The sequence below is a fragment of the Silurus meridionalis genome, chromosome 14, assembly GCF_014805685.1.
Source record: "Silurus meridionalis isolate SWU-2019-XX chromosome 14, ASM1480568v1, whole genome shotgun sequence".
Lineage (NCBI taxonomy): Eukaryota > Metazoa > Chordata > Actinopteri > Siluriformes > Siluridae > Silurus > Silurus meridionalis.
Window position 1 is genome coordinate 22,607,935 of NC_060897.1, and position 20,020 is coordinate 22,627,954.

Sequence of the window (20,020 nt, forward strand, 5' to 3'; positions counted from 1 at the left end):
CCATTAAATCCAATACAATATTATTACAACCATATAATGGACTAATAGGTTAAGAGATGGATGGATGGATGGATGGATGGATGGATGGATGAATGGATGAATGGATGAATGGATGGATGGATGAATGGATGGATGTTAGGCAGGAAAGTATCTAGGTAGAATGAATGGAATCGGTAAATTGATGGATGGTTGGTTGGATGAATGGATGAATGGTTGAATGGATGGATAGATGGATGGATATATGGATGGATGGATGATTGGATGGATGGATGATTGGATGGATGGATGGATGGATGGATGGACGGATGGTTAGGCAGGAAAGTATCTAGGTAGAATGAATGGAATTGGTAAATTGATGAATGGATGGATGGATGGATAGATGGATGGATGGATGGATGGATGGATGGATGGATGGATGGATGGATGGATGGATGAATAGATAGAGGAATAGATAATTGGATTGGTTTGTGTATGGATCAATGGATGGATGGAGAGGATGGATGGATGGATGGATTGCTATAAATCCTTAAAGGTTTAAAACAATTAGTAGGGTAAGTAGAGGATTTTGTATTTAAATATCTTTCCTTTAAATCATTTATTAATGCCCTACTTACACACCCAGCAGAGAAGAAAACAGATATTTATTTTAGAAGATAAAATAAATCCTTCGCGGTGTTTCATTTGCATGTATTGTGAGCTCTGTGTGAAAATTTCAGCAGGATATATAGCATATACATATATACACATATAGCATATTGATGTCTGGAGAACGCCTGGAGAGATGCTGTAGCTGCTGCCTCATCATTCACATAGCTCTGTGTATGCTGTACTTGGTAGTCAATGCTTAAAGTGTAAAGTACATGTACTCACAGTCCTTTGAGTGCATTAAATCCTATTTAAATATACAGTTAGACTACTTTTTAATCAATTTTATAAAGAAAAACTATAATGAGATGCATCTAATTCAGATAAACAGAGGAAGTCAATTGCAGAAAAGACAAGTTTCCATTTGGAGGTCCGACCTAAATAACGGTTGCCGAAAGTGTACACAGGAGGCACCAATATTTCTGCAGCGAGACAGCAGACACAGCCAATCCCATCCTCGACCTAAATCTCAGTTTTAAATCCTCCCAAAGAACCATTTTTTACATGGAAATAATGATAGCAGGAATTCGTGATGTCACATCATCACACTGCTCAGCATCCTACCTGAGGACAGAGGTGCAGGTGAACCTTGAGATCACTAGATCACACTACACTAGATGATGTAATCCCGGTAAAACATGTGACTGCCATACAATTGTGTGTTGCTGTGTTCATAGCTTAATCCACTAAACACTCATGTCTGATTTAGTAATCTTTACACATATCAATCATCATATATGTGACCACTTTCTTCAAATTGGCATGAACTCAGCTTCACTTTGTGTAAAGGACACGCCAATTTCTATTAAATTATAACACTATTTTGTTGATCATATCCATAAAAAGTTTTTTTTATACTCACTAGTGCTACCTACTGGTCACTCTGGATAAATGCATCTGCTAAATGCCATAAATGTACTGTATATGTAATATATGGCTTATATAAAGAGCAAACAATCATTGATTGAAAACACAATCATTGTGTTGACTCTTACTCAAGTTAATTAGTCAGCTCGGGTATGAAGATCTGAAACCCCCTGCTCCAGGTAAAGTAAATTCTCACCTTATTGTCACTGAGACCAGTCACCTGGTCCACAAACTCCTCCTGGATCATGAAGGCGGCCAGGTTGGCAGTGTAGCTGGCCAGAAAGATGACAGCGAAGAAGGCCCACACGGACACGATGAACTTGCTGGTGGTGCCTTTGGGGTTCTGCACCGGGACGGAGTTGTTGAAGACCAGACCCCAGAGCAGCCACACGGCCTTGCCCATGGTGAATGAAGGTCCGTGAGGGTCTGAAACACCACACACCCAAATTGAACTCCAACTCAGTTATGTTAAAACAATCCTCTAATGTACATTTTCTTTTACATAAAACTGATGTTTTTTAATCTGGGTCACAGGAAGTTGCTCTGTAATAACGCTACCCTGGGGGGGTAAAGATGCATATTCAGCATTTGCAGAAGTTATCAGGTGGATGAAATGCGGGGTGGAATATATGGATTTAATTTATCCTCAGGGATAATTTTAATTGCCACTAATGTTCAGGGTTATTTACTGAAACTAAGAATTAATAATAAAAATGCTGCTGAGTGTTGTTAGAAACATGTTAGCGATAATACACTCTCTCAGATCATGCTGTTACAGGAAAATAAGCAATTCAGATGGTGTTGATTTAATTAAGCAGGGACGAGTTGCAGTTACTGCGGCGATAAAAATGGTTAATTAAAAAGAGCTCCATGGTCTTTACACCACACAATTCTATATAGTTATATTTTTTCTCTGTAAAGCTCCTGCTCTCGCTTATTTTACTTTATTTAATTGTCACTGGAGACTCCTTACACTACTGACTGGACACATTATCTGAATGGATTTTTGTTAACGATAAGGTATTAGAACAAGTCATGAACTTTTCTATCAGAGCCATTCTTAAACAACAGTAATCTGGCAAATCAGATTTCAGAACTGGACAGCGCCATGGTAGAAACGATTCATTTATATATTCAGGTGAAAGTCGAAGCAAATTTGCTGTCGAATGCAGTGGGACGTGTTGCAACCTTAGCTATTGGTTTAATTTTCTTTGGTAAAAAGTGTTAAAGTGTTAGAAGATTAATGGAGGGAGGGATGGAGAAAGGGAGCGAGGAAGGGAGGGAGAATGTGGTTGAAGTGGGGTTTGAGTTATTTTGTTCTTGGCCCATCATCCTCAATGTAAGTGTGGGCGGAAACCCGGAGGAGGAATTCAACTGAAATATATTATCCGTAGTAGAATCGAAGTGGATCAATATCTTGCCCTGGCACAAGAACACATCAAGCACACGGCCTGTGATATACAACTTTACATTACACTGCAGGACCTGAGCTCAGCTGCTTTTTTGGCTAGGTATGGATTTTAATTTGTATAAAAGAGCTCGACCTTCTGGAAAGGAAACCCTGCATGTTGTGGAGTTGTTTGTTCAGACTTTCCTACAAAAGAGCAAACAAATGCTAATCTGTTAAAAAATTTAATTAAACGTGACGTCAAGCCAGAACCAGCTTTTTTGGGTTTTGGACAAATTGGTTAGCACCATTTAAGTTGTAGAAAATGACTAGTTTATTGTAGCAACAACATGTTTTATTTTTATAAAAATGGCTTTTCTACGATATAAAAAAATTGAGGGCATTTTTATTTGTCTAAGCCCCTGCCCAGGGGTGAACATGGCTCTCAGGAGTGAGTTCTGTCTCTCTATAATCCTTACAGGAAACCTTTTATTCTATGAATTTACTGGTTTCTGAGGCTGGTAGAGATTCTGAAGCTTTCTGCCAGAAATATGCACAAACATTACATGGCCAAAAGTATTGAGATTTTCCAGTTATTCCAGTGGTTCTTAACTCAAAAATGTTCCTTCACTTGAATTCCTATTGAACACTTTTTGGGATGTATGTAAATGCTCTTTGCACCTCAAACCTTTTCACCTCACCTACATCAGTACCTGACCTTACTGACACCCTGGTGGCTGAATGAATCTCACATAAATCTCCTCAAGGTCTAGGGAAGATCTTCCCAGAAGAGTGGAGATTATTATGAGTGAATGGAAACTGAATGTGGAATGATGTTCAGAAAGAAGCAAATACCAGGTTTACAATCTGGTGTCCACAAACTTTTGGCCATACAGTGTACATACAGCAGAGAGACGGAGTGAAGACAACCAGAAAGCAGCCTTTAAAAATCTCATTATTGTATGGAAAATGCTATACCTTAATGGAAAATCCATTAGAAGGCTCGTTTCTGATTGGCTGACGTGTATGCTCATAAAAAAATTCTTTATAAATAGCATAAATGTTAACTCTTATTTTTAAAGATTGAAATGTCAGGCTTTTGACCAAAAGCTTTCCTTCTTTCCTTGAGGAACATGCAGTAGTTTATAAGTGTGCAGGTTTCTGTGACCTTTAGGACTCCAGAGGAAAGAGCAGTCACAGGAACAGGAAGTTAGCGTACCTTTGCCCTGGGCCAGGTTCCTGTTAAAGCCCAGAGGACTGATGTACTCGAACATGAACACGGCCATGGCAGTGACCAGGAGCAGCATGACAAACATCATCACCCACACGGAAGCACTGAAGGGCTCTGAGGGAGAGACGAAGGAGAAACGTAAGATTTGCGTATCGAAATTGTTTATAAGATGATTTTCCTGAATAGAAATAAATTAACATCCTTTATGCATTCATTTCTTCTTATTAGAAAGAATACCACCTTAAAGCTGTGCAAAAATAACAGCATAATATCTGTACATATGCGTATACATGAATATATAAATATATATATATATATATATATATATATATATATATATATATATATATATATATATATATATATATATATATATATATGTATATAGAACGCTGTATAAAGTTGAGGGGAGTGAAAGTGTCGGTGTTGAAAATGACCCAGGAAAGCGGAGGGAGAGACGGTGCCGTTGCTGCGGGACACCATCACACTAATCCCCGTCTCCACAAAGGGAACAGAGAAATCGATGACCTCCGAGCGTTCCTCATTGATCGTCAGTGAGCCCACGGCCATGACGGCTTTCTTATTCACCACCTGCAGAGCACAACAAAAACCACTGTAACCTCCACATTTTACACACTGACCAACACACACACACACACACACACACACACACACACTTACACCAAACCACTCTTATACTTCATTTAGCTTCATTTTGCGCCTGGCTGCAGTCAGAGATCTGATCACTTTGCTGTTAGAATAAAACATTACATCACACCGCCGCTCCTAATCTCGCCTGAGTCGACTCACCGCCCTTTATCCAAACACCTCATCAGATTTTTACTCCTCCTGTGGTTTTATATATATATATATATACACATGTATATATAATTTAATACACTTTTAACACACCACCTACACACTCTGCAGTGCTTTGTGCTAGTTAATATAAGCTCGTTAGTATTATGCTAGCTGCTATACGAGTTAGCACTTTTCCATCGCAAGCGTAGATCATATCATTTCATATTTATATTTCTGCTCACTTATTTTTTTACAATAAAATATTGGTTTAAATATAAGATTTTTTTGTGCAGTTATTTAATTTTTTTTTTCATTTGAGAGGAAACGAGGGTTCATTTTTAAACATCAACAATTTGTGGCAAAGGTTTGACTTTTTTAACTTAAATTAAATCAAATATAAATGTGAGGTTAAAACACATCAAATTTAATAAATCAATTCAAAATCTTTTGGTTGTTAAAGCAACATAAAAAAAAATTTAATTTATATTTTTTAAAGATTTAAAACAAAATTGAAAATAATATATATTTTTTATCTTTCTGAAGATTTTTTTTTACATAAAACAAAATATAATTCAGTACAAACAAACTCAAGGTAATTATTTACTAATTATTTCATTTATTTACTTTTTTTTAAGCAGGATTGATTATAAATTATGTTTCTGTATTTAAAAATATAAACAAAGCTTATTATTTAAGTCATACATATAACTCCAAAAATATCAATATCAATATGAATAATGCAGTGAATCATAATTGTACTTTTTTTTTCCTCAGCAAAAAATGTTCATCTCACTCATAACTTAGCTCTGATATAAAATGTATAAAAAATAAAATAAAATAAAATGTAATTAACATAGAAACTGAATAATTTAGTATATACATTAAGTCCTAAAAAATAATAAAAAGAAATGTATATTATTTTTAAAATAATAATAATTATTATAAAAATAAAAATACTATTTCTGAGTGAAGTCTGCTCACCTCTCCCACCATACCGTTCCAGACATTATTGATCTTCTTGCCGTGCTTCCCGTTGGTCACCAAATATAGGTCATAGGTGAATTTGACGTTTCTGGCGATCTTCTTGAGGATGTCGATGCAGAAGCCCTTGCAGCACTTTTTGATGTAGGTTCCTCCTCCTTCAGTGGCATTGCTGTAAAATTACAACATACGGTTTATCCACAGAGAAAGAGAAAGAGGGAGTCCTCTTTCAGAACCTCCGAGCTGCGACGCGTGCTAATCATTTTCCGTCTTTAATGCGCACCTAAAGCACTTCCTGGTGCTAATTTAAATTGCTCTTCAGATGATGCAGAAGGATTATGACGTGTTGCTCGAACACCTCCACATCATTTGTTCTGGGTAATAAAGATTAGCGTAGACAGAATCACGTGAAAAGCGCAAACGAGGGAAGGACCGGCAAGCGTGGAGAAGCCGCCGGGAGCCGGGATTAGCCTACAGGAGGTGCAGTGCGTTAAAGCTTGACGAAGAGCTGCTGGCAAGCCGCAAATCTCTTAATTATGAGGAACAGAAGGGTTTCCTCTGGAGAGGCTCTCAGGAGGCCATCAGGAGAGAGCCTCTGGGAGAAAAGTGCCATGTTTGGAGATTTCTTCTGCTACTTTTTGTAATAAATACATAACTAATAAGTAAATATTATAAATATAATATAGATCATATTATAATATAGATTATAAATGAAGCCATTAAGCAGCAACGTGCACTTCAAAAAACGCTCACTAAATAAGATGTGTTGTCTTCATTAAAAAGACAAAAACCAGCACCAAAAATTCTTCGTTTTGGGGCATCAACAGCAAATCCAAGGTTTGACCAAGCAGAAACATGCTCTCGCTCGTATCTCTCATTTTTTTCTCATAAACAAAGGATTCATTTCATACACATTCTGTTCCTGTTAGGATCTTTCGTCTCCATATCACCCTGTCCTCTACATCTGCCTCTTTCAAACCAATCATCTGCATGTCTTCCCTCACCACATCCATAAACCTCCTCCTTAGCCTTCCTCTTTACCTCCATCCTCAGCATTCTTCTTTTGACATACCCCATGTCCCTCCTCTGCAAATGACCAAACCTCTTTGATCACACCTCCCTCACCATGTCCTACCTGCACACGTTCACTTATTAACACTGCTCACGTTGCTACACCTCACTCACCAGGTTTTACTACCATGTACACACTCACTCATTCATACAGTCCTTCAAATACTTCCTTATTCACATATTCATTCATCCACACACTCAGCCAGCCACATACTCACTTATCCACTCACTTATACACACATTCTCTCATTCACACACTCATAAACACACTCATAAACACACTCATAAACACAAAGTTGCTAAACTAATAAACATGTTGTTTATATCTGATGCAGAGACGCTCGTCGATGCGTTCATGACCTCCAGAATAGACTACTGTAATGTATTACTAGGTGGATGTCCTGCATCATTAATAAACAAGCTTCAGTTTGTCCAGAATGCAGCAGTCAGAGTTCTGACAAGGTCGAGAAAATATGATCATATAACCCCAGTCTTCTCATCCTACACTGGCTTCCTGTTAAGATTCAAATCCACTACAAACTACTGCTTCTTACCTACAAAACACTAAATGGTTTATCTCCATGTTTCTCTCCAGTCTTCTAACATGCTACAATCCATTGTGCTCCTTTAGATCTCAAAACTCTGGGCTTCTAGTAGTTCCTAGATTAGCAAAGTCCACTAAAGGTGGTAGAACATTCTCACATTTAGCTCCTAAACTCTGGAAATAGTCTTCCTGACAGTGTTCGGGGCTCAGACACACTCTCCCAGTTTAAGTGCAGATTAAAAACGTATCTTTTTAGCGAGTTCTACACATAACACACATCACATCATAACCTTGTGCTCCAGAACATCTGATCACATCACATAATCAACTTGTGCTGTTGAGATCATGAACAGCAGCTACGCTAATTCCTCTCCACTGCTTCTCTTTCTCTCCCCATTCTGAGGCATCCTGAGGTTGCTCCAGCTCCAGTCACGTCCCACCTCATGAAGATTATGGACCTTTAAAGAAGTAGATGCCGAACTCACAAACATGAGTGTCGCATTTTTTAGTGTTTAAAGGCTCTAGCATGAAGAAGCTGTTGCATCTATGATGATCTCAAATGTTGAGATATTTTATGAGTTGCTCAGTAGCTCCTTGTTCTATAATGTCAAATGACTGTAAAAGACTGTAGCAAGAACATCACTCATAATCACACACTCCAGTGCTCATGTTAGTTCTCACTCTCCAGTGTTCTGTATTGTTTTTAAGATTTATATTCACACTCGTGATGTCACCCAAATGAGGATGGGTTCCAGTTTTGAGTCTGGTTCCTCTCAAGGTTTCTTCTTTATTTATCCAAAGGAGTTTTTTTTTCTTGCCACAGTCACTCCAGGCTTCATCATCAGGGATAAACAATCATCATTCACCTTCATTCTTATGTTCTGTAAAGCTGCTTTGAGACAATGTCCATTTTGAAAAGCGCAATAGAAATAAACTTGTAACTTAAACCACACACTCAATCACCCACTCACTCATACACACATTCCCTCATCCACACACTCACTCACCCACTCGCTCATACACACATTCCCTCATCCACACACTCACTTACCCACTCACTCATACACACATTCCCTAATCCACACACTCACTTACCCACTCACTCATACACACATTCCCTAATCCACACACTCACTTACCCACTCACTCATACACACATTCCCTCATCCACACACTCACTCACCCACTCACTCATACACACATTCCCTCATCCACACACTCCTTATCCACTCACCCATACACACATTCCCTCATCCACACACTCACTTATCCACTCACCCATACACATACCCTCATCCACACACTCAATCACCCACTCACCCATACACATTCCCTCATCCACACACTCACTTATCCACTCACCCATACACACATTCCCTCATCCACACACTCACTTACCCACTCACTCATACACACATTCCTCATCCACACACTCACTTATCCACTCCCCCATACACACATTCCCTCATCCACACACACTTATCTATTCATTCACACATTTATCAAAACGCTCGCCGAGTTGCATTAGACTGATTAGTACCCCTGTTGAGATGTTTCTGGGAGGTTCCTGAGGGAACCAGAGAACTCAGGGGAAATCAGATATGTGGAGAACATCAGAAACTCCACCGACTGCAACTCAAGCTCAAGATGGAAATCGAACTGGGAAGCCTGTAACTGTGAATCAGCAACTCGACACGATCTTCTGCTATTCGTCGTGACGGAAAGAGAGAGAAAGAGGGATGAACTTTAAACATCTGATGATGAAATCTTTTCACTCGCTTCAGCGAGAGCGAGAGGGTTATTGTGCTGAAAACATCCAGCTGTACGCCTTCATCTTCGCTCACTACAACCTTACACACACACACACACACACACACACGCACCGTCACTGAAATCCAGTTTAACATCGATCTTTTCCCCAGGCTGTGTGCTGTAACGCAATAGGCGAATTCCCCCTGCTCTTTTTCCCTCCCTCACCTAAGGTTTCATTATTTTGATTTAGAAAAAAACAAAAAGCAGAAGAACGTGAAAGTGTACAATTCTTCCTCCTGTGGTGTGTGTGTGTGTGTGTGTGTGTGTGTGTGTGTGTGTGTGTGTGTGTATGTGTCCCCCGGCAGCAAACCAATTAAAAACTTATGAAAGCACACATCACTGGGCAGAGACACTTCACACCGCTGAGTCACAGGTCATTTGTATGTGTGCGAGAGTTTTCCAATATGAGAGTGGCTCGCTTAAATCTCATCTCACAGCTAAAAGTTCTCCATAGTGCCATTAAAAGTTCTCACACAACCAGCAGGAATAAAACCCGAGCTCAGAATAAGATGCTTCAGGAATCTAACCACCATCATGGTATGATGTGGTGACTGTGGCAAAGAAAAACCCTCTGAGACTTGAGAAACCTTGAGAGGAACCAGACTTAGAGAGAACTCATCCTCATCACCCAATATCCGTTCATTACAGTATCATCACTGTGGTGGTGTTCAGTGATGGGTGCTGTCCATGCAAACTGTGGTCCTGAACCACTGCAGCAGAATATTAATTCCAGTCCAAATCCATCCTTAAAGTTTTTGAGTTGCTCATGGATCTTTAGGTTGTTCAGGTGGAACCATCTCTAGCTGCATAGAGTGGTCTCCAATTAAAAAAGAACTCCATCAGAATGAATCAGGCAGATCCAGAGAAAAGAACTGTGGTCATTTGGACTTCAGGAGCATGTTTAACTTATTATTTCCTATGTGAAGTCTGAGGTGAAGTGGAGAACGTAAAATGGTGTAAAGCTTTACACCTAGCCGTGGATTATCACCTTAGACCATGGGCACCTCCAAGCATTTTGACGAGTTCGAGCTGCCGTCTATGTTTGCAATGAAAAACTGACTGAGTGGAACAAAATAACGATTCATGTTTCTTAGCTTTGGAATTCTTCCACCATCTTGGTTGAAGGTTGACTGTGTCACGTGACTAAAAACGCATCATCGTTTTCTAAAACCTCTGTCGTTTTCAAACTTTTTCAAACTTTCGTTTTTAATGGATTCCCAAAAATTGCCTATCCACACTAAAACGTCTGAACCTTTACTGCGGATAAACAACTGTGGTCATTTCCGCCTGCCGTTTATTTACTTTCCGGCTCTTTAACACGTCGCGCCAATGACTATAAATGTGTTTTCGAAAAACCCTTTGCTGTGACGTGAAAACCACGTTTTCAAATTAATACACTTGGGAGAACGGTTTTAAAAAGATTCTGTTGTTTGACAATGTCGTCTCGGTGTGGACCAAAAAACGAAAAGAGAAAAATAGATGTTTTTTAAACGAAAAGCTATTATTGTGGACATGTGTAAAAGAACTGGAACATGCACTGATGTTACTATAGTGACAGGTGTTTATAAGCAGTTAATTCGTTTTGATTCAACTGACGAACGCAAACAACCGGCGTGTTCAACACTCTGAACTTCCATCCAATCACAACTCAGTATTCACACTGACCTTGGGGATACAATGACCTGTAGTGTAAGTTATCCTGGAGTTCATGATGATTCGTGTCGAAAACGTTCCCATTTCAGCAGCAGAAATACTTGGCAGTAACAGTAATAAATAGTGTTTATGAGTTCATTTAAATGCCTCCATAATTCATGTTCCTGGTCCTGGATTTCCCAAAACCATGCTGCAGTGGTCCAGGATGAATGAGAGCAGAGCACGATGTGAACTGTGGTGCTCCGTATCTGGCTGGGTTTCTCCTACACGGCTCGACAGTGAAGTCATTTCTGTGATAAGGCAGGAGAGAGAAGAGCTATTAGATAGTGCCGGAGAGGAGATAGGAGGGAGAGAGCGAGTTCTTGTGGCAGCACGCATTACTGAGCTTTTCTTCCTCCTCCTCTTCTTCATCCTCCTCCTCTCTTTTTCTTCTTCGTCGACGCTGTCGTAGGAGGAAAGCAGCACAGAGTTTACGGGCTGAAATCCAACATCGTGTTGGTTAGCTCACGAGCAATCCTGCCTGATACGGATTCGCATCACATGATCGCCGTTTCGTGTTCTGATTGTGCGAATGCATTTCCTACCAAAGCAGTATTGGAAAAATTGTGTGGGTTCGTTATGATTTCCGTGGTAAAAAGGAAAGAGTCTCCAGTGTCAGGGGAAAAGCCGTGACTTTTTATAAGCCTTTAGATCATCACCACCACCACCAGTCGAAGTGAGGTGTGTTCACGGCTGTGTAGATGTGGGCTGTTGGGTCAGTAATTACACTTTGCCAGCAGGATGTCAGAACGCCATGCTTTGATCGTCTGACCTGTAATTTGCTCATAAAGCTGAAGTGCGATTTCCAGACAAAGTCAGCAAGGAAGTTGCTGAGGGCAGCAGACTTGCACCGGAGAGGCAGCGAAGCCGGCGTGACATGCCTATAAAACCCTTCTAACAAGCCGTCCTGAAGGGATGAAAAACGACCCAGAGCTTCTTTTTTTTTCCAGATCGTAAAACCATTTCCAATGTGCATAACGATACGACACGGGAAACACTTAGCTAAAAGCCAGAATAAATAAACAAGCACATAAATACATACATTTATAAATAAATCAATAAAAGCGAGACAGACGAGACTCACTCTTTGATGTGCTTGCGGCAGGGAACCGAGTTCCGCATGCAGGTTCCCGTCAGACGCTCCACATTCTCCACGATCACGAAGGGCTTCTCCTCTAAGGTCACGATGCTCAGGTGATTATCGTCCGTCTCCGCGTCGCCGAACGAGTTGAAGCGCGGCCACACCGGGAACTTCAGAGTCAGACTGCGGTTCTCCCATTTACCCATCTGTAGCATACAAACACTATATCAATCAATACCCCAAATAATACATACACATAAAATATCAAACAACATTTGAACAGACAGACAGACAGACAGACAGACAGACAGACAGACAGACAGACAGACTGACAGACACCCTTAGAGAGAAACAAACAGACAAGCATACATAGATGGACAGAGAGAGAGAGAGAGAGAGACAATCAGAGACAGACAGACCAATAGACAAAGAGAAAGAGAGAGAGAGATGTATTTTATTATTTGATAATAGCAAAAGGGGACTTAAAAGTTTTACAAAAAGAGTTAAAAGAAGAAGAGAGTGATATAAAAAATGATTGTGAGAACCATCAACTAATGGTTTTGATCCTGACGTTCATGCAGAACATTCCAGAACATCAGGAGCACGTTGAAGCTGAGCTGAGTAATTTTATTCAGAGTACACAAACATCAATTCTTAATCTAACTAGCCTCAAAGTGCACACCATGCTCGTGTTCTGTCTATCTCTCTCTCTCTCTCTTTTCCTTCTGCTTCTCACACTTTCTTTTTCTCTCTTTTCTCTTGTTTCTTTTTTCTTTTTCTTTTTTCATTCGAGTGCACTCATGCGATCGGGCTGACTTTAGATTTGAGTAAAAAGTGTCTCTGTGAGGCTCGGGTGCCCTTGAAAACTTCACGGGGACTGCATAGAACACACACACACACACACACACACACACACACACACACACACACACACACACACACACACACACACACACACACACACACACATTACCTTTAATGTCTCGAGCTATTAAGAGAGCACAAGCCCGAGCGGCCGTGCACTGAAAAGCTTTTTATTTTTCACTTCACACAGCACTAACATGAACGTGTTTCAGAGATCAGTGCCAGTCTCTCTCTCTCTCTCTCTCTCTCTCTCTCTCTCTCTCTCTCTCTCTCTGTTTCTCTCTGTCTCTCCCTCTTTTCATCCTAATAGCACATTTCCTCCTGAATTACTCTTCATTCCAGAGAAGTATTAGTTTTTTCTGGATCTATTCCTCCTCTGAGGCTCTTTGTTGTGTTCCACGTCATAAAATGCTCTCTCCATATACATAAAAGATACAATAAAGAAACAAACACACACACACACACACACACACACACACACACACACACACACACACCAACAGAAATCTCATGCCGACTTTTATAGGCGTGTGCGTCAGGTAAACAGCTGGCTCTAAACTTTTCCACTTCACTGAAAAGCAGGAGTCAGGAGGCCGCTACGCTACGCTACGCCGGGAGATTAACGGTGGCATGAAGACAGAAAAAAAAAGATCAGAGCGATAAAGATCAAATGCCGCCTTCTGAACTCCGAGTAATAACGTGCTGGTCTGAATGGCACGAGCTCATTAGGAGAATCGAGTTAAGCGGAAGGTTTGAATTCACAGCAGTCAAGTCAAGATTATTGCTATTGCGCTTTTCACAGCGGACATTGTTTTAAAGCAGCTTTACAGAACATAAGAATTAAAGTGAATGATGTGTGTTTATCCCTGATGATGAAGCCTGGGGACTGTGGTGAAGGATACACTCCCTTAGATGTTATGAGGAATAAACCATGAGAGGAACCAGACTCAAAAGCAGAACCTCATCCTCATCTGGGTGACATCAAGAGTGGGATTATAGTCTTTAAACACTACAGAACACTGGAGAGTGAGAACTAACATGAGTACTGGAGTGTGTGATTATGAGTGATGTTCTTTCTACAGTCTTTTACAGTCATTTGATGTTATGGAATGAGGAGCTACTAAGGAACTCATAAAATAGCTCAACATTTGAGATCATCACAGATCCAACACCAGCTTCTCCATGTCAGAGCCTTTAAACACTCAAAGAGGTCCAGTGTACAAACTCCACATGAAGTGGGATCCAAATGGTGCTGGTACGTCTCTAGATGGTTCGGGATGTTTGTGAGCATCTACTTCTTTAAAGGTCCACAATCTTCATGAGGTGGGACGTGACTGGAGCTGGAGCAACTTCAGGATGCCTCGGGATAGGGAGAGAGAGAGAGAAGCAGTGGAAAGGAATTAGCGTAGTTGCTGTTCATGATATTAAGTCTGGAGTTTTGAGATCTAAAGCAGCACAATGGATTGTAGCGTGTGAAAAGACCGGAGAGATACATGGAGATAAACCATTTAGTGTTTTGAAGGTAAGTAGCAGTAGTTTGTAGTAGATTTGAATCTTAACAGGAAGCCAGTGTAGGATGAGAAGATTGGGGTTATATGGTGATATTTTCTCGACCTTGTGAGAACTCTGACTGCTGCATTCTGGACAAACTGTAGCTTGTTTAATAATGATGCAGGACATCCAGCTGGTAATGCATTACAATAGTCTATTCTGGAGGTCATGAACACATGGACGAGCTTCTCTGCATCAAATTTAGACAACATGTTCCTTAACTTAGCAATATTTCTAAGGTGGCAGAAGGCTGTTTTTGTAATGTAGGTGATTTTAAAGTTGGTGTCTAAAATAAGTCCCAGGTGTTTTACAGTGAAACTAGTAGTTAAAGAACATCCTTCTAAATGCAGGTTGAAATGCTGGAGCTTCTGTGTACTGGTTTTTAGGCCGTTGAGCAAAATCTCCGTCTTATTAAAATTTAATAATAGAAAGTTATGCGTCTTCCATTCCAAAGGACTCGCACGTGAGCTTCACCGCATATCCAAAACATTTCTCATAACGGTCCAGGAAGAAGTCTGGGAATTATATTCCGTCAGTTTATAGACGTTAAACCAGGTTCGTGAAGATCTGCTTTACACAGGTTATAGTGGAAGATCTCCTGCTATTGAGCTCCAACCTTACTGAACACTTTTGAGATAATTGTGAAATCTGACTGCTCTCCAGGCCTCCTCACCTCATCCACCCCAATACATGACTTCACTAACACCCTTGTGGCTTAATGAATCTCGATGAATCTCCACAAAACATTAGGAGTGTTCCACCAAGAAGAGTGGAGGTCTTTATAACAGGAAACAGGGACTAAATGTGGAATAGGATGTTAAAAAATGAATGCATGTATGGACGGATGGATACAGGTAGGTAGCTAGGTACTGTAGGATGGATAGATGGCTGAATGGGTAGGTAAATAGCTCCATGAAGATATGATTTACATGTGTTGGAGTGGAAAATCTCCTTCTATAGGGCTCTATTAATCATCTGTGGATAAATGTGAATGCTGACTGCACCCCAGGCCTCCTCACCTCGCCTACATCACTGCCTGACTTTACAAACACCCTTGAAGCTCAATGAACACAAATCTCCACAAACATCTAGTGGAACATTTTCCTAGTAGTTTTTGGAGCTTATAACGAGGTCTGAATGTGGAGTGATGTAAATATGGACAAACTAATTTATTCCTTCACACAGGCTACAATGCTGTACAATGGGTCTGTACAGTCAGAAATAAGAGAACACGAGTTCGTTGAGTCCCTGAGTTATTTGCACATCCAGCGCTGAGACACCGATTTAGCATTTGAATTGTTAACTTTTTGTTAATTGTTAGCCCGAGCGGCACAATGAGATTCCACGCTAATACAAATTTCCTGCACCGAACCGGATGAATTGCAGATGACTGACAGGCCCAGGGGTCATTATCGTCTCCACCTCCGGGCCCCAGGAGACAGCAGGGGGGGTTTTATCTTCAGCAACTCGGTGCCACTACAGATAAAAAGGAACAGATTAGAAATCTGCATCTTTGCTTAATATGAACAGCAGAAAGCTAATCTAAGAGGTCTGTTCGCAGATAAGATAAATGCTTCGCTTCCAGGTTTGTTCAAGACAGATAATTAATGACAGTGTAAGAGCGAGAAGTCTAAGCGTGTGCTCCGAGCTTGTGAATTCGTCGAGTCTGCAGGATTGCCGAGAGTTCGGGTGTACATTCTACACAAACAGCAGCATGCTCCAGAGTAATGACTCCGCTTAGACGAGGCTAATAGATGTAGCAGATCATTTATCCTTTAGACACTTTTCAGGGATCGTCTGACAATAACATTATACTCACTGTGAGCATGGATCAGAAAGCAAACACTCAGAAACAGCAACTTAATGAACAGAGACGCGGAAATTTTTACAGTCAAAGTTTGTGTGATGGGTGATGGATTATTTAATTAACATTTTTATTAGCAAAAAGGTTGGCAGACATGTCTTTCTTTGTTTTCCACAAAGGGGACCCAGAATATATTTGATATTTTTGACAGCACCAAGTAGCCACAGTTAGCTTTGAATGCACTCATGAAGCAGTCACCTAGAACGGCTTTCAATTCACAGCTGTGTCATCAAAATGTATAATAATTTATTTTCCAACAGGACAATGACCCCAAACACAGTTATAAAGTTATGTGAAAGGTAATTGTTCATCAAGGACAGTGCTGCATCAGATCACCTGGCCTCCACAATCACCCCATCGAAATCCTGTTAAAATGGTTTGGGCTGAGTTGGACCAGAGGAAAAGCAGCAAACAAGTACTCAACACCTCTAGGAACTACTCAGGAAAAACCTTTATAGGTGGCAACCTTGTGAATCAAACTGTCATCAAAGTGAAATGGAGCTACTTTGAATAATCGAAAAAATCAAGGATATTCAAAATATAAAAAATATAACCACAAAATTCAATAGTCCGGATGGCATTACTATTAAAGTACAATGTTGAAAGAAAAAAAGGAACTCTACTGAAGGTGAAAAAACAGAGTGTACCATATACAGTTTATTAACCAAAACAAAAAAGATTTAAAGACAAGATGAATTTTTTTGCAAGGGTATGAGATGTCCGTGTACATGTCACCTAACTACATGTATTACTGCCTGTTGTCTTGTTTTGATGACATGCAACAGTCCGTGTAACAGGAATATTTCTTTTTTCTGCTGTAGTCTACACGCACGCCCCTGGACAGCATGTGGAGAGCGAGCGCTCATAAATTCATAGAGTCCATATCGATCCGGTCCCAGAAGACTGCATCTATTATATGGCTTTTTCCTTATTAAAACGAGAGCCATAGGAGTCGATACCGAGCCGCCTCACAGCGCACTGTGGGAGAAGCTATTATTCTAATATCGACTGCCTCTATTAGTGCTTCTGGACTTGTATTGTGTGTTTCTGCATCCTGTGTATGCCACCAAATTAGTATTCTTTATTGCTGTGCTCATGGAGCCCGGTTTAGTAATCGGTATTAGCTTTTGTTACATTTTGGCCGCGGCGTCTCAATCCACGGGCCGAGCTTCAGAGTTCTGTGTTGTAATTTACACCTCTTTAGCATTGCAAAGAGCATTTACATAAGGAATTATGTTTGATGGTTTGACGATCTCGCAATTCCGTAAGAGAATGAACCAGAAAATCCAATCCCGGGGCCATTCTTATTACCGCCGTGCTCTCGAGTTATCTTGACCTTTCTATAATCAAAATAAACCTTGCTTGTACAAGGTGGTAGCAAAACATTTCAAAGCTAATTGCGTTAACTGGTGCTGTTCTGACCACGTGTGCTATCAAGTGTCCGATTTCATCATGAACAGCAAAAAAGAAAAAAGAGCAAACATGAAATTTTGTGGGAAACTGAGCAAATCTGCCTCAGAGACACTTGACACGCCATGTACTTGACATACGGGACAACATCACTGGAAGACGACGAGAGATCAGGAAGACCTTCAATGAGCTCAACCCCCAAAAATATCGAAACCATTCGGCTACTTGTGCATGATGATCGTCGGACACCAATCCACATGATCTCATTTCCGCACCCACCATATTCACCACATTTGACTCCTATGGACTCTTTCCGAAGATGAAGATTCAGCTCTAAGCTCGTTGTTTTGATACTGTAGTGGCGCTTGAGCGTGAAAAGAAGATTTCCAGGACACATTCCAGAAGTCACAGGAATGCTGGGACACTATTTTGAAGATGATGGTGAGAAAACGTAGATAAATGAAGTACTTTCTTGTATACAGAGCTAGTCTCAAAACGTTTTGATACCATCTGCAGTCAACTGAGTCCTATGTCCATCGCAGCAATGTCCTTACCATACAAAAGAGGCTTCCTGTTGATTTAACATGGCAAGATAATGGCAAAATGAATATAAAGAAAGTCAAGAAAGCAGAGGTGTGGATACAACAATTTTGGGCTTATGAAGTAATGAAGGCATCTGTGTTACAATTAGGAAGTCCCGAAGCAACCTGAATGTTTCTGCAACTTTTATCAGAAGCTGGCATTTATAGTCACATGTTTCCTTTCTTACTCAAGAACTGTGGCTCAATCTCAGTGCATTTCATCCATCATTTTTGCAAAGTGGCGACTAGGCAACGATTTTTTGGATGTAAGGGATGACATCATTCAAGGAAACCTGTATAAACATAAACATGAATTTTTCATGATGCTCTCAGTGCAATGACTCGCAGCACAGTGGGAAGGTAATTACATCACCCCAGTCTGTGGAAACATCTGAATTAATAGATATTTATATATATATATATATATATATATATATATATATATATATATATATATATATATTAGGCAGCTTTCTTCCCATCATTACAAAACTTTAAACAAAACGTAACATGATATTACTTAGATAGTTTCCACACACTATGCAGAACCAGGACCAGCGTTTTGAAACTAGGGATGAGGTCTTTGATCCAGTCCTGAGCTTAAAACCAGCTTTTAAACTGCCAAATGTCCTGCTGACTTCAGTCCAGAAAGGTGTTAAGAGTATGGCAGAAAGGTAGTCAAACTGTCAAGGAATAAAAGCAAAACAACTCTACATGCTGTCTCAGGGAGCAAAGTCGTAGGTGGCAGAGAGTTGACAAACATTTTAACAGTCCTGAAGGGATTACAGAAGAAAACAATTACAGGGTATTCCGGGTCATTTTTGGGCTGGAGGAGCAAAATCATTGATGCGTTTTGCTTCCTCAAGGATAATCAAGACAAACAAGACAAGCTTTCTCAAGAAGCCTGCCATCAATGAGGCGTTACAGAGCAGCATCAAATGAGGCTATAGAATTCCAGTAAGGCCTGACTTAGAGGTGAAGGAAAAAACCACAGGAGAGCTCAGATTGACTTTTGGGTTAAGTGGAAAAAAATCAAGGTCCTGCAGCTTCCTAGAGTATAATCAGTACAAGCCTGACAAGCTCACTCTCTCGGTCTGCTTAAACGTCCACTATGCCTTCAACAAAGTGGCACCGAGAACCTCAAGCGACGGCACGACCTTAAAAAAAACAAAGAATGCTGAAAATAAAAACTACAGTGTAAATTGGATCGTTTTTGAAGTCGGACAGATTGAAGCAGAATACACCAGCGGGAAATCACAACATTGGTTCGGCAGCGGTCTCGAATCAAATCAAGCCAAAAAAGACAAGCTTCTTCTCAGGTTTATAATGCCCACCATGCTATCGACAAGATGTCACCAAGCAGCTCGAGTGATGACATGAAATTCTAATGACCCCTGACTGAGAAATATGAAAGGAAGAGGACAACTCTGACTGCTTTTCCAGTTAAAGAGAAACACTGCATCAGTTTTTCTACAAATCTGTGTTATCAGTTCAAACACCACAACGGCATGCCATCTACAAGGTTTCAGCAGTCACACGTCATTTTTAAAGACCTCGGGCTGAAAGATGAGACGGAAACGGGAAAATATATTGACGTCTGGGTCGAACCGACCACGAATTCATAAGTGCGTAATTAAA

The 20,020-nt window shown here is 40.3% G+C and overlaps 1 protein-coding gene across 1 annotated transcript in view; it reads right to left on the reverse strand.

The window, feature by feature from the left end:
* The window catches only part of grin2aa (glutamate receptor, ionotropic, N-methyl D-aspartate 2A, a), a 104,885-nt gene that overhangs the window by 11,019 nt on the left and 73,846 nt on the right, over positions 1 to 20,020 (reverse strand). Inside the window, 5 exon segments of the mRNA XM_046866752.1 lie at positions 1,709 to 1,938; positions 4,119 to 4,244; positions 4,568 to 4,721; positions 5,913 to 6,084; positions 12,116 to 12,318. Of these exon segments, the coding sequence (XP_046722708.1) occupies positions 1,709 to 1,938; positions 4,119 to 4,244; positions 4,568 to 4,721; positions 5,913 to 6,084; positions 12,116 to 12,318 (885 nt within the window).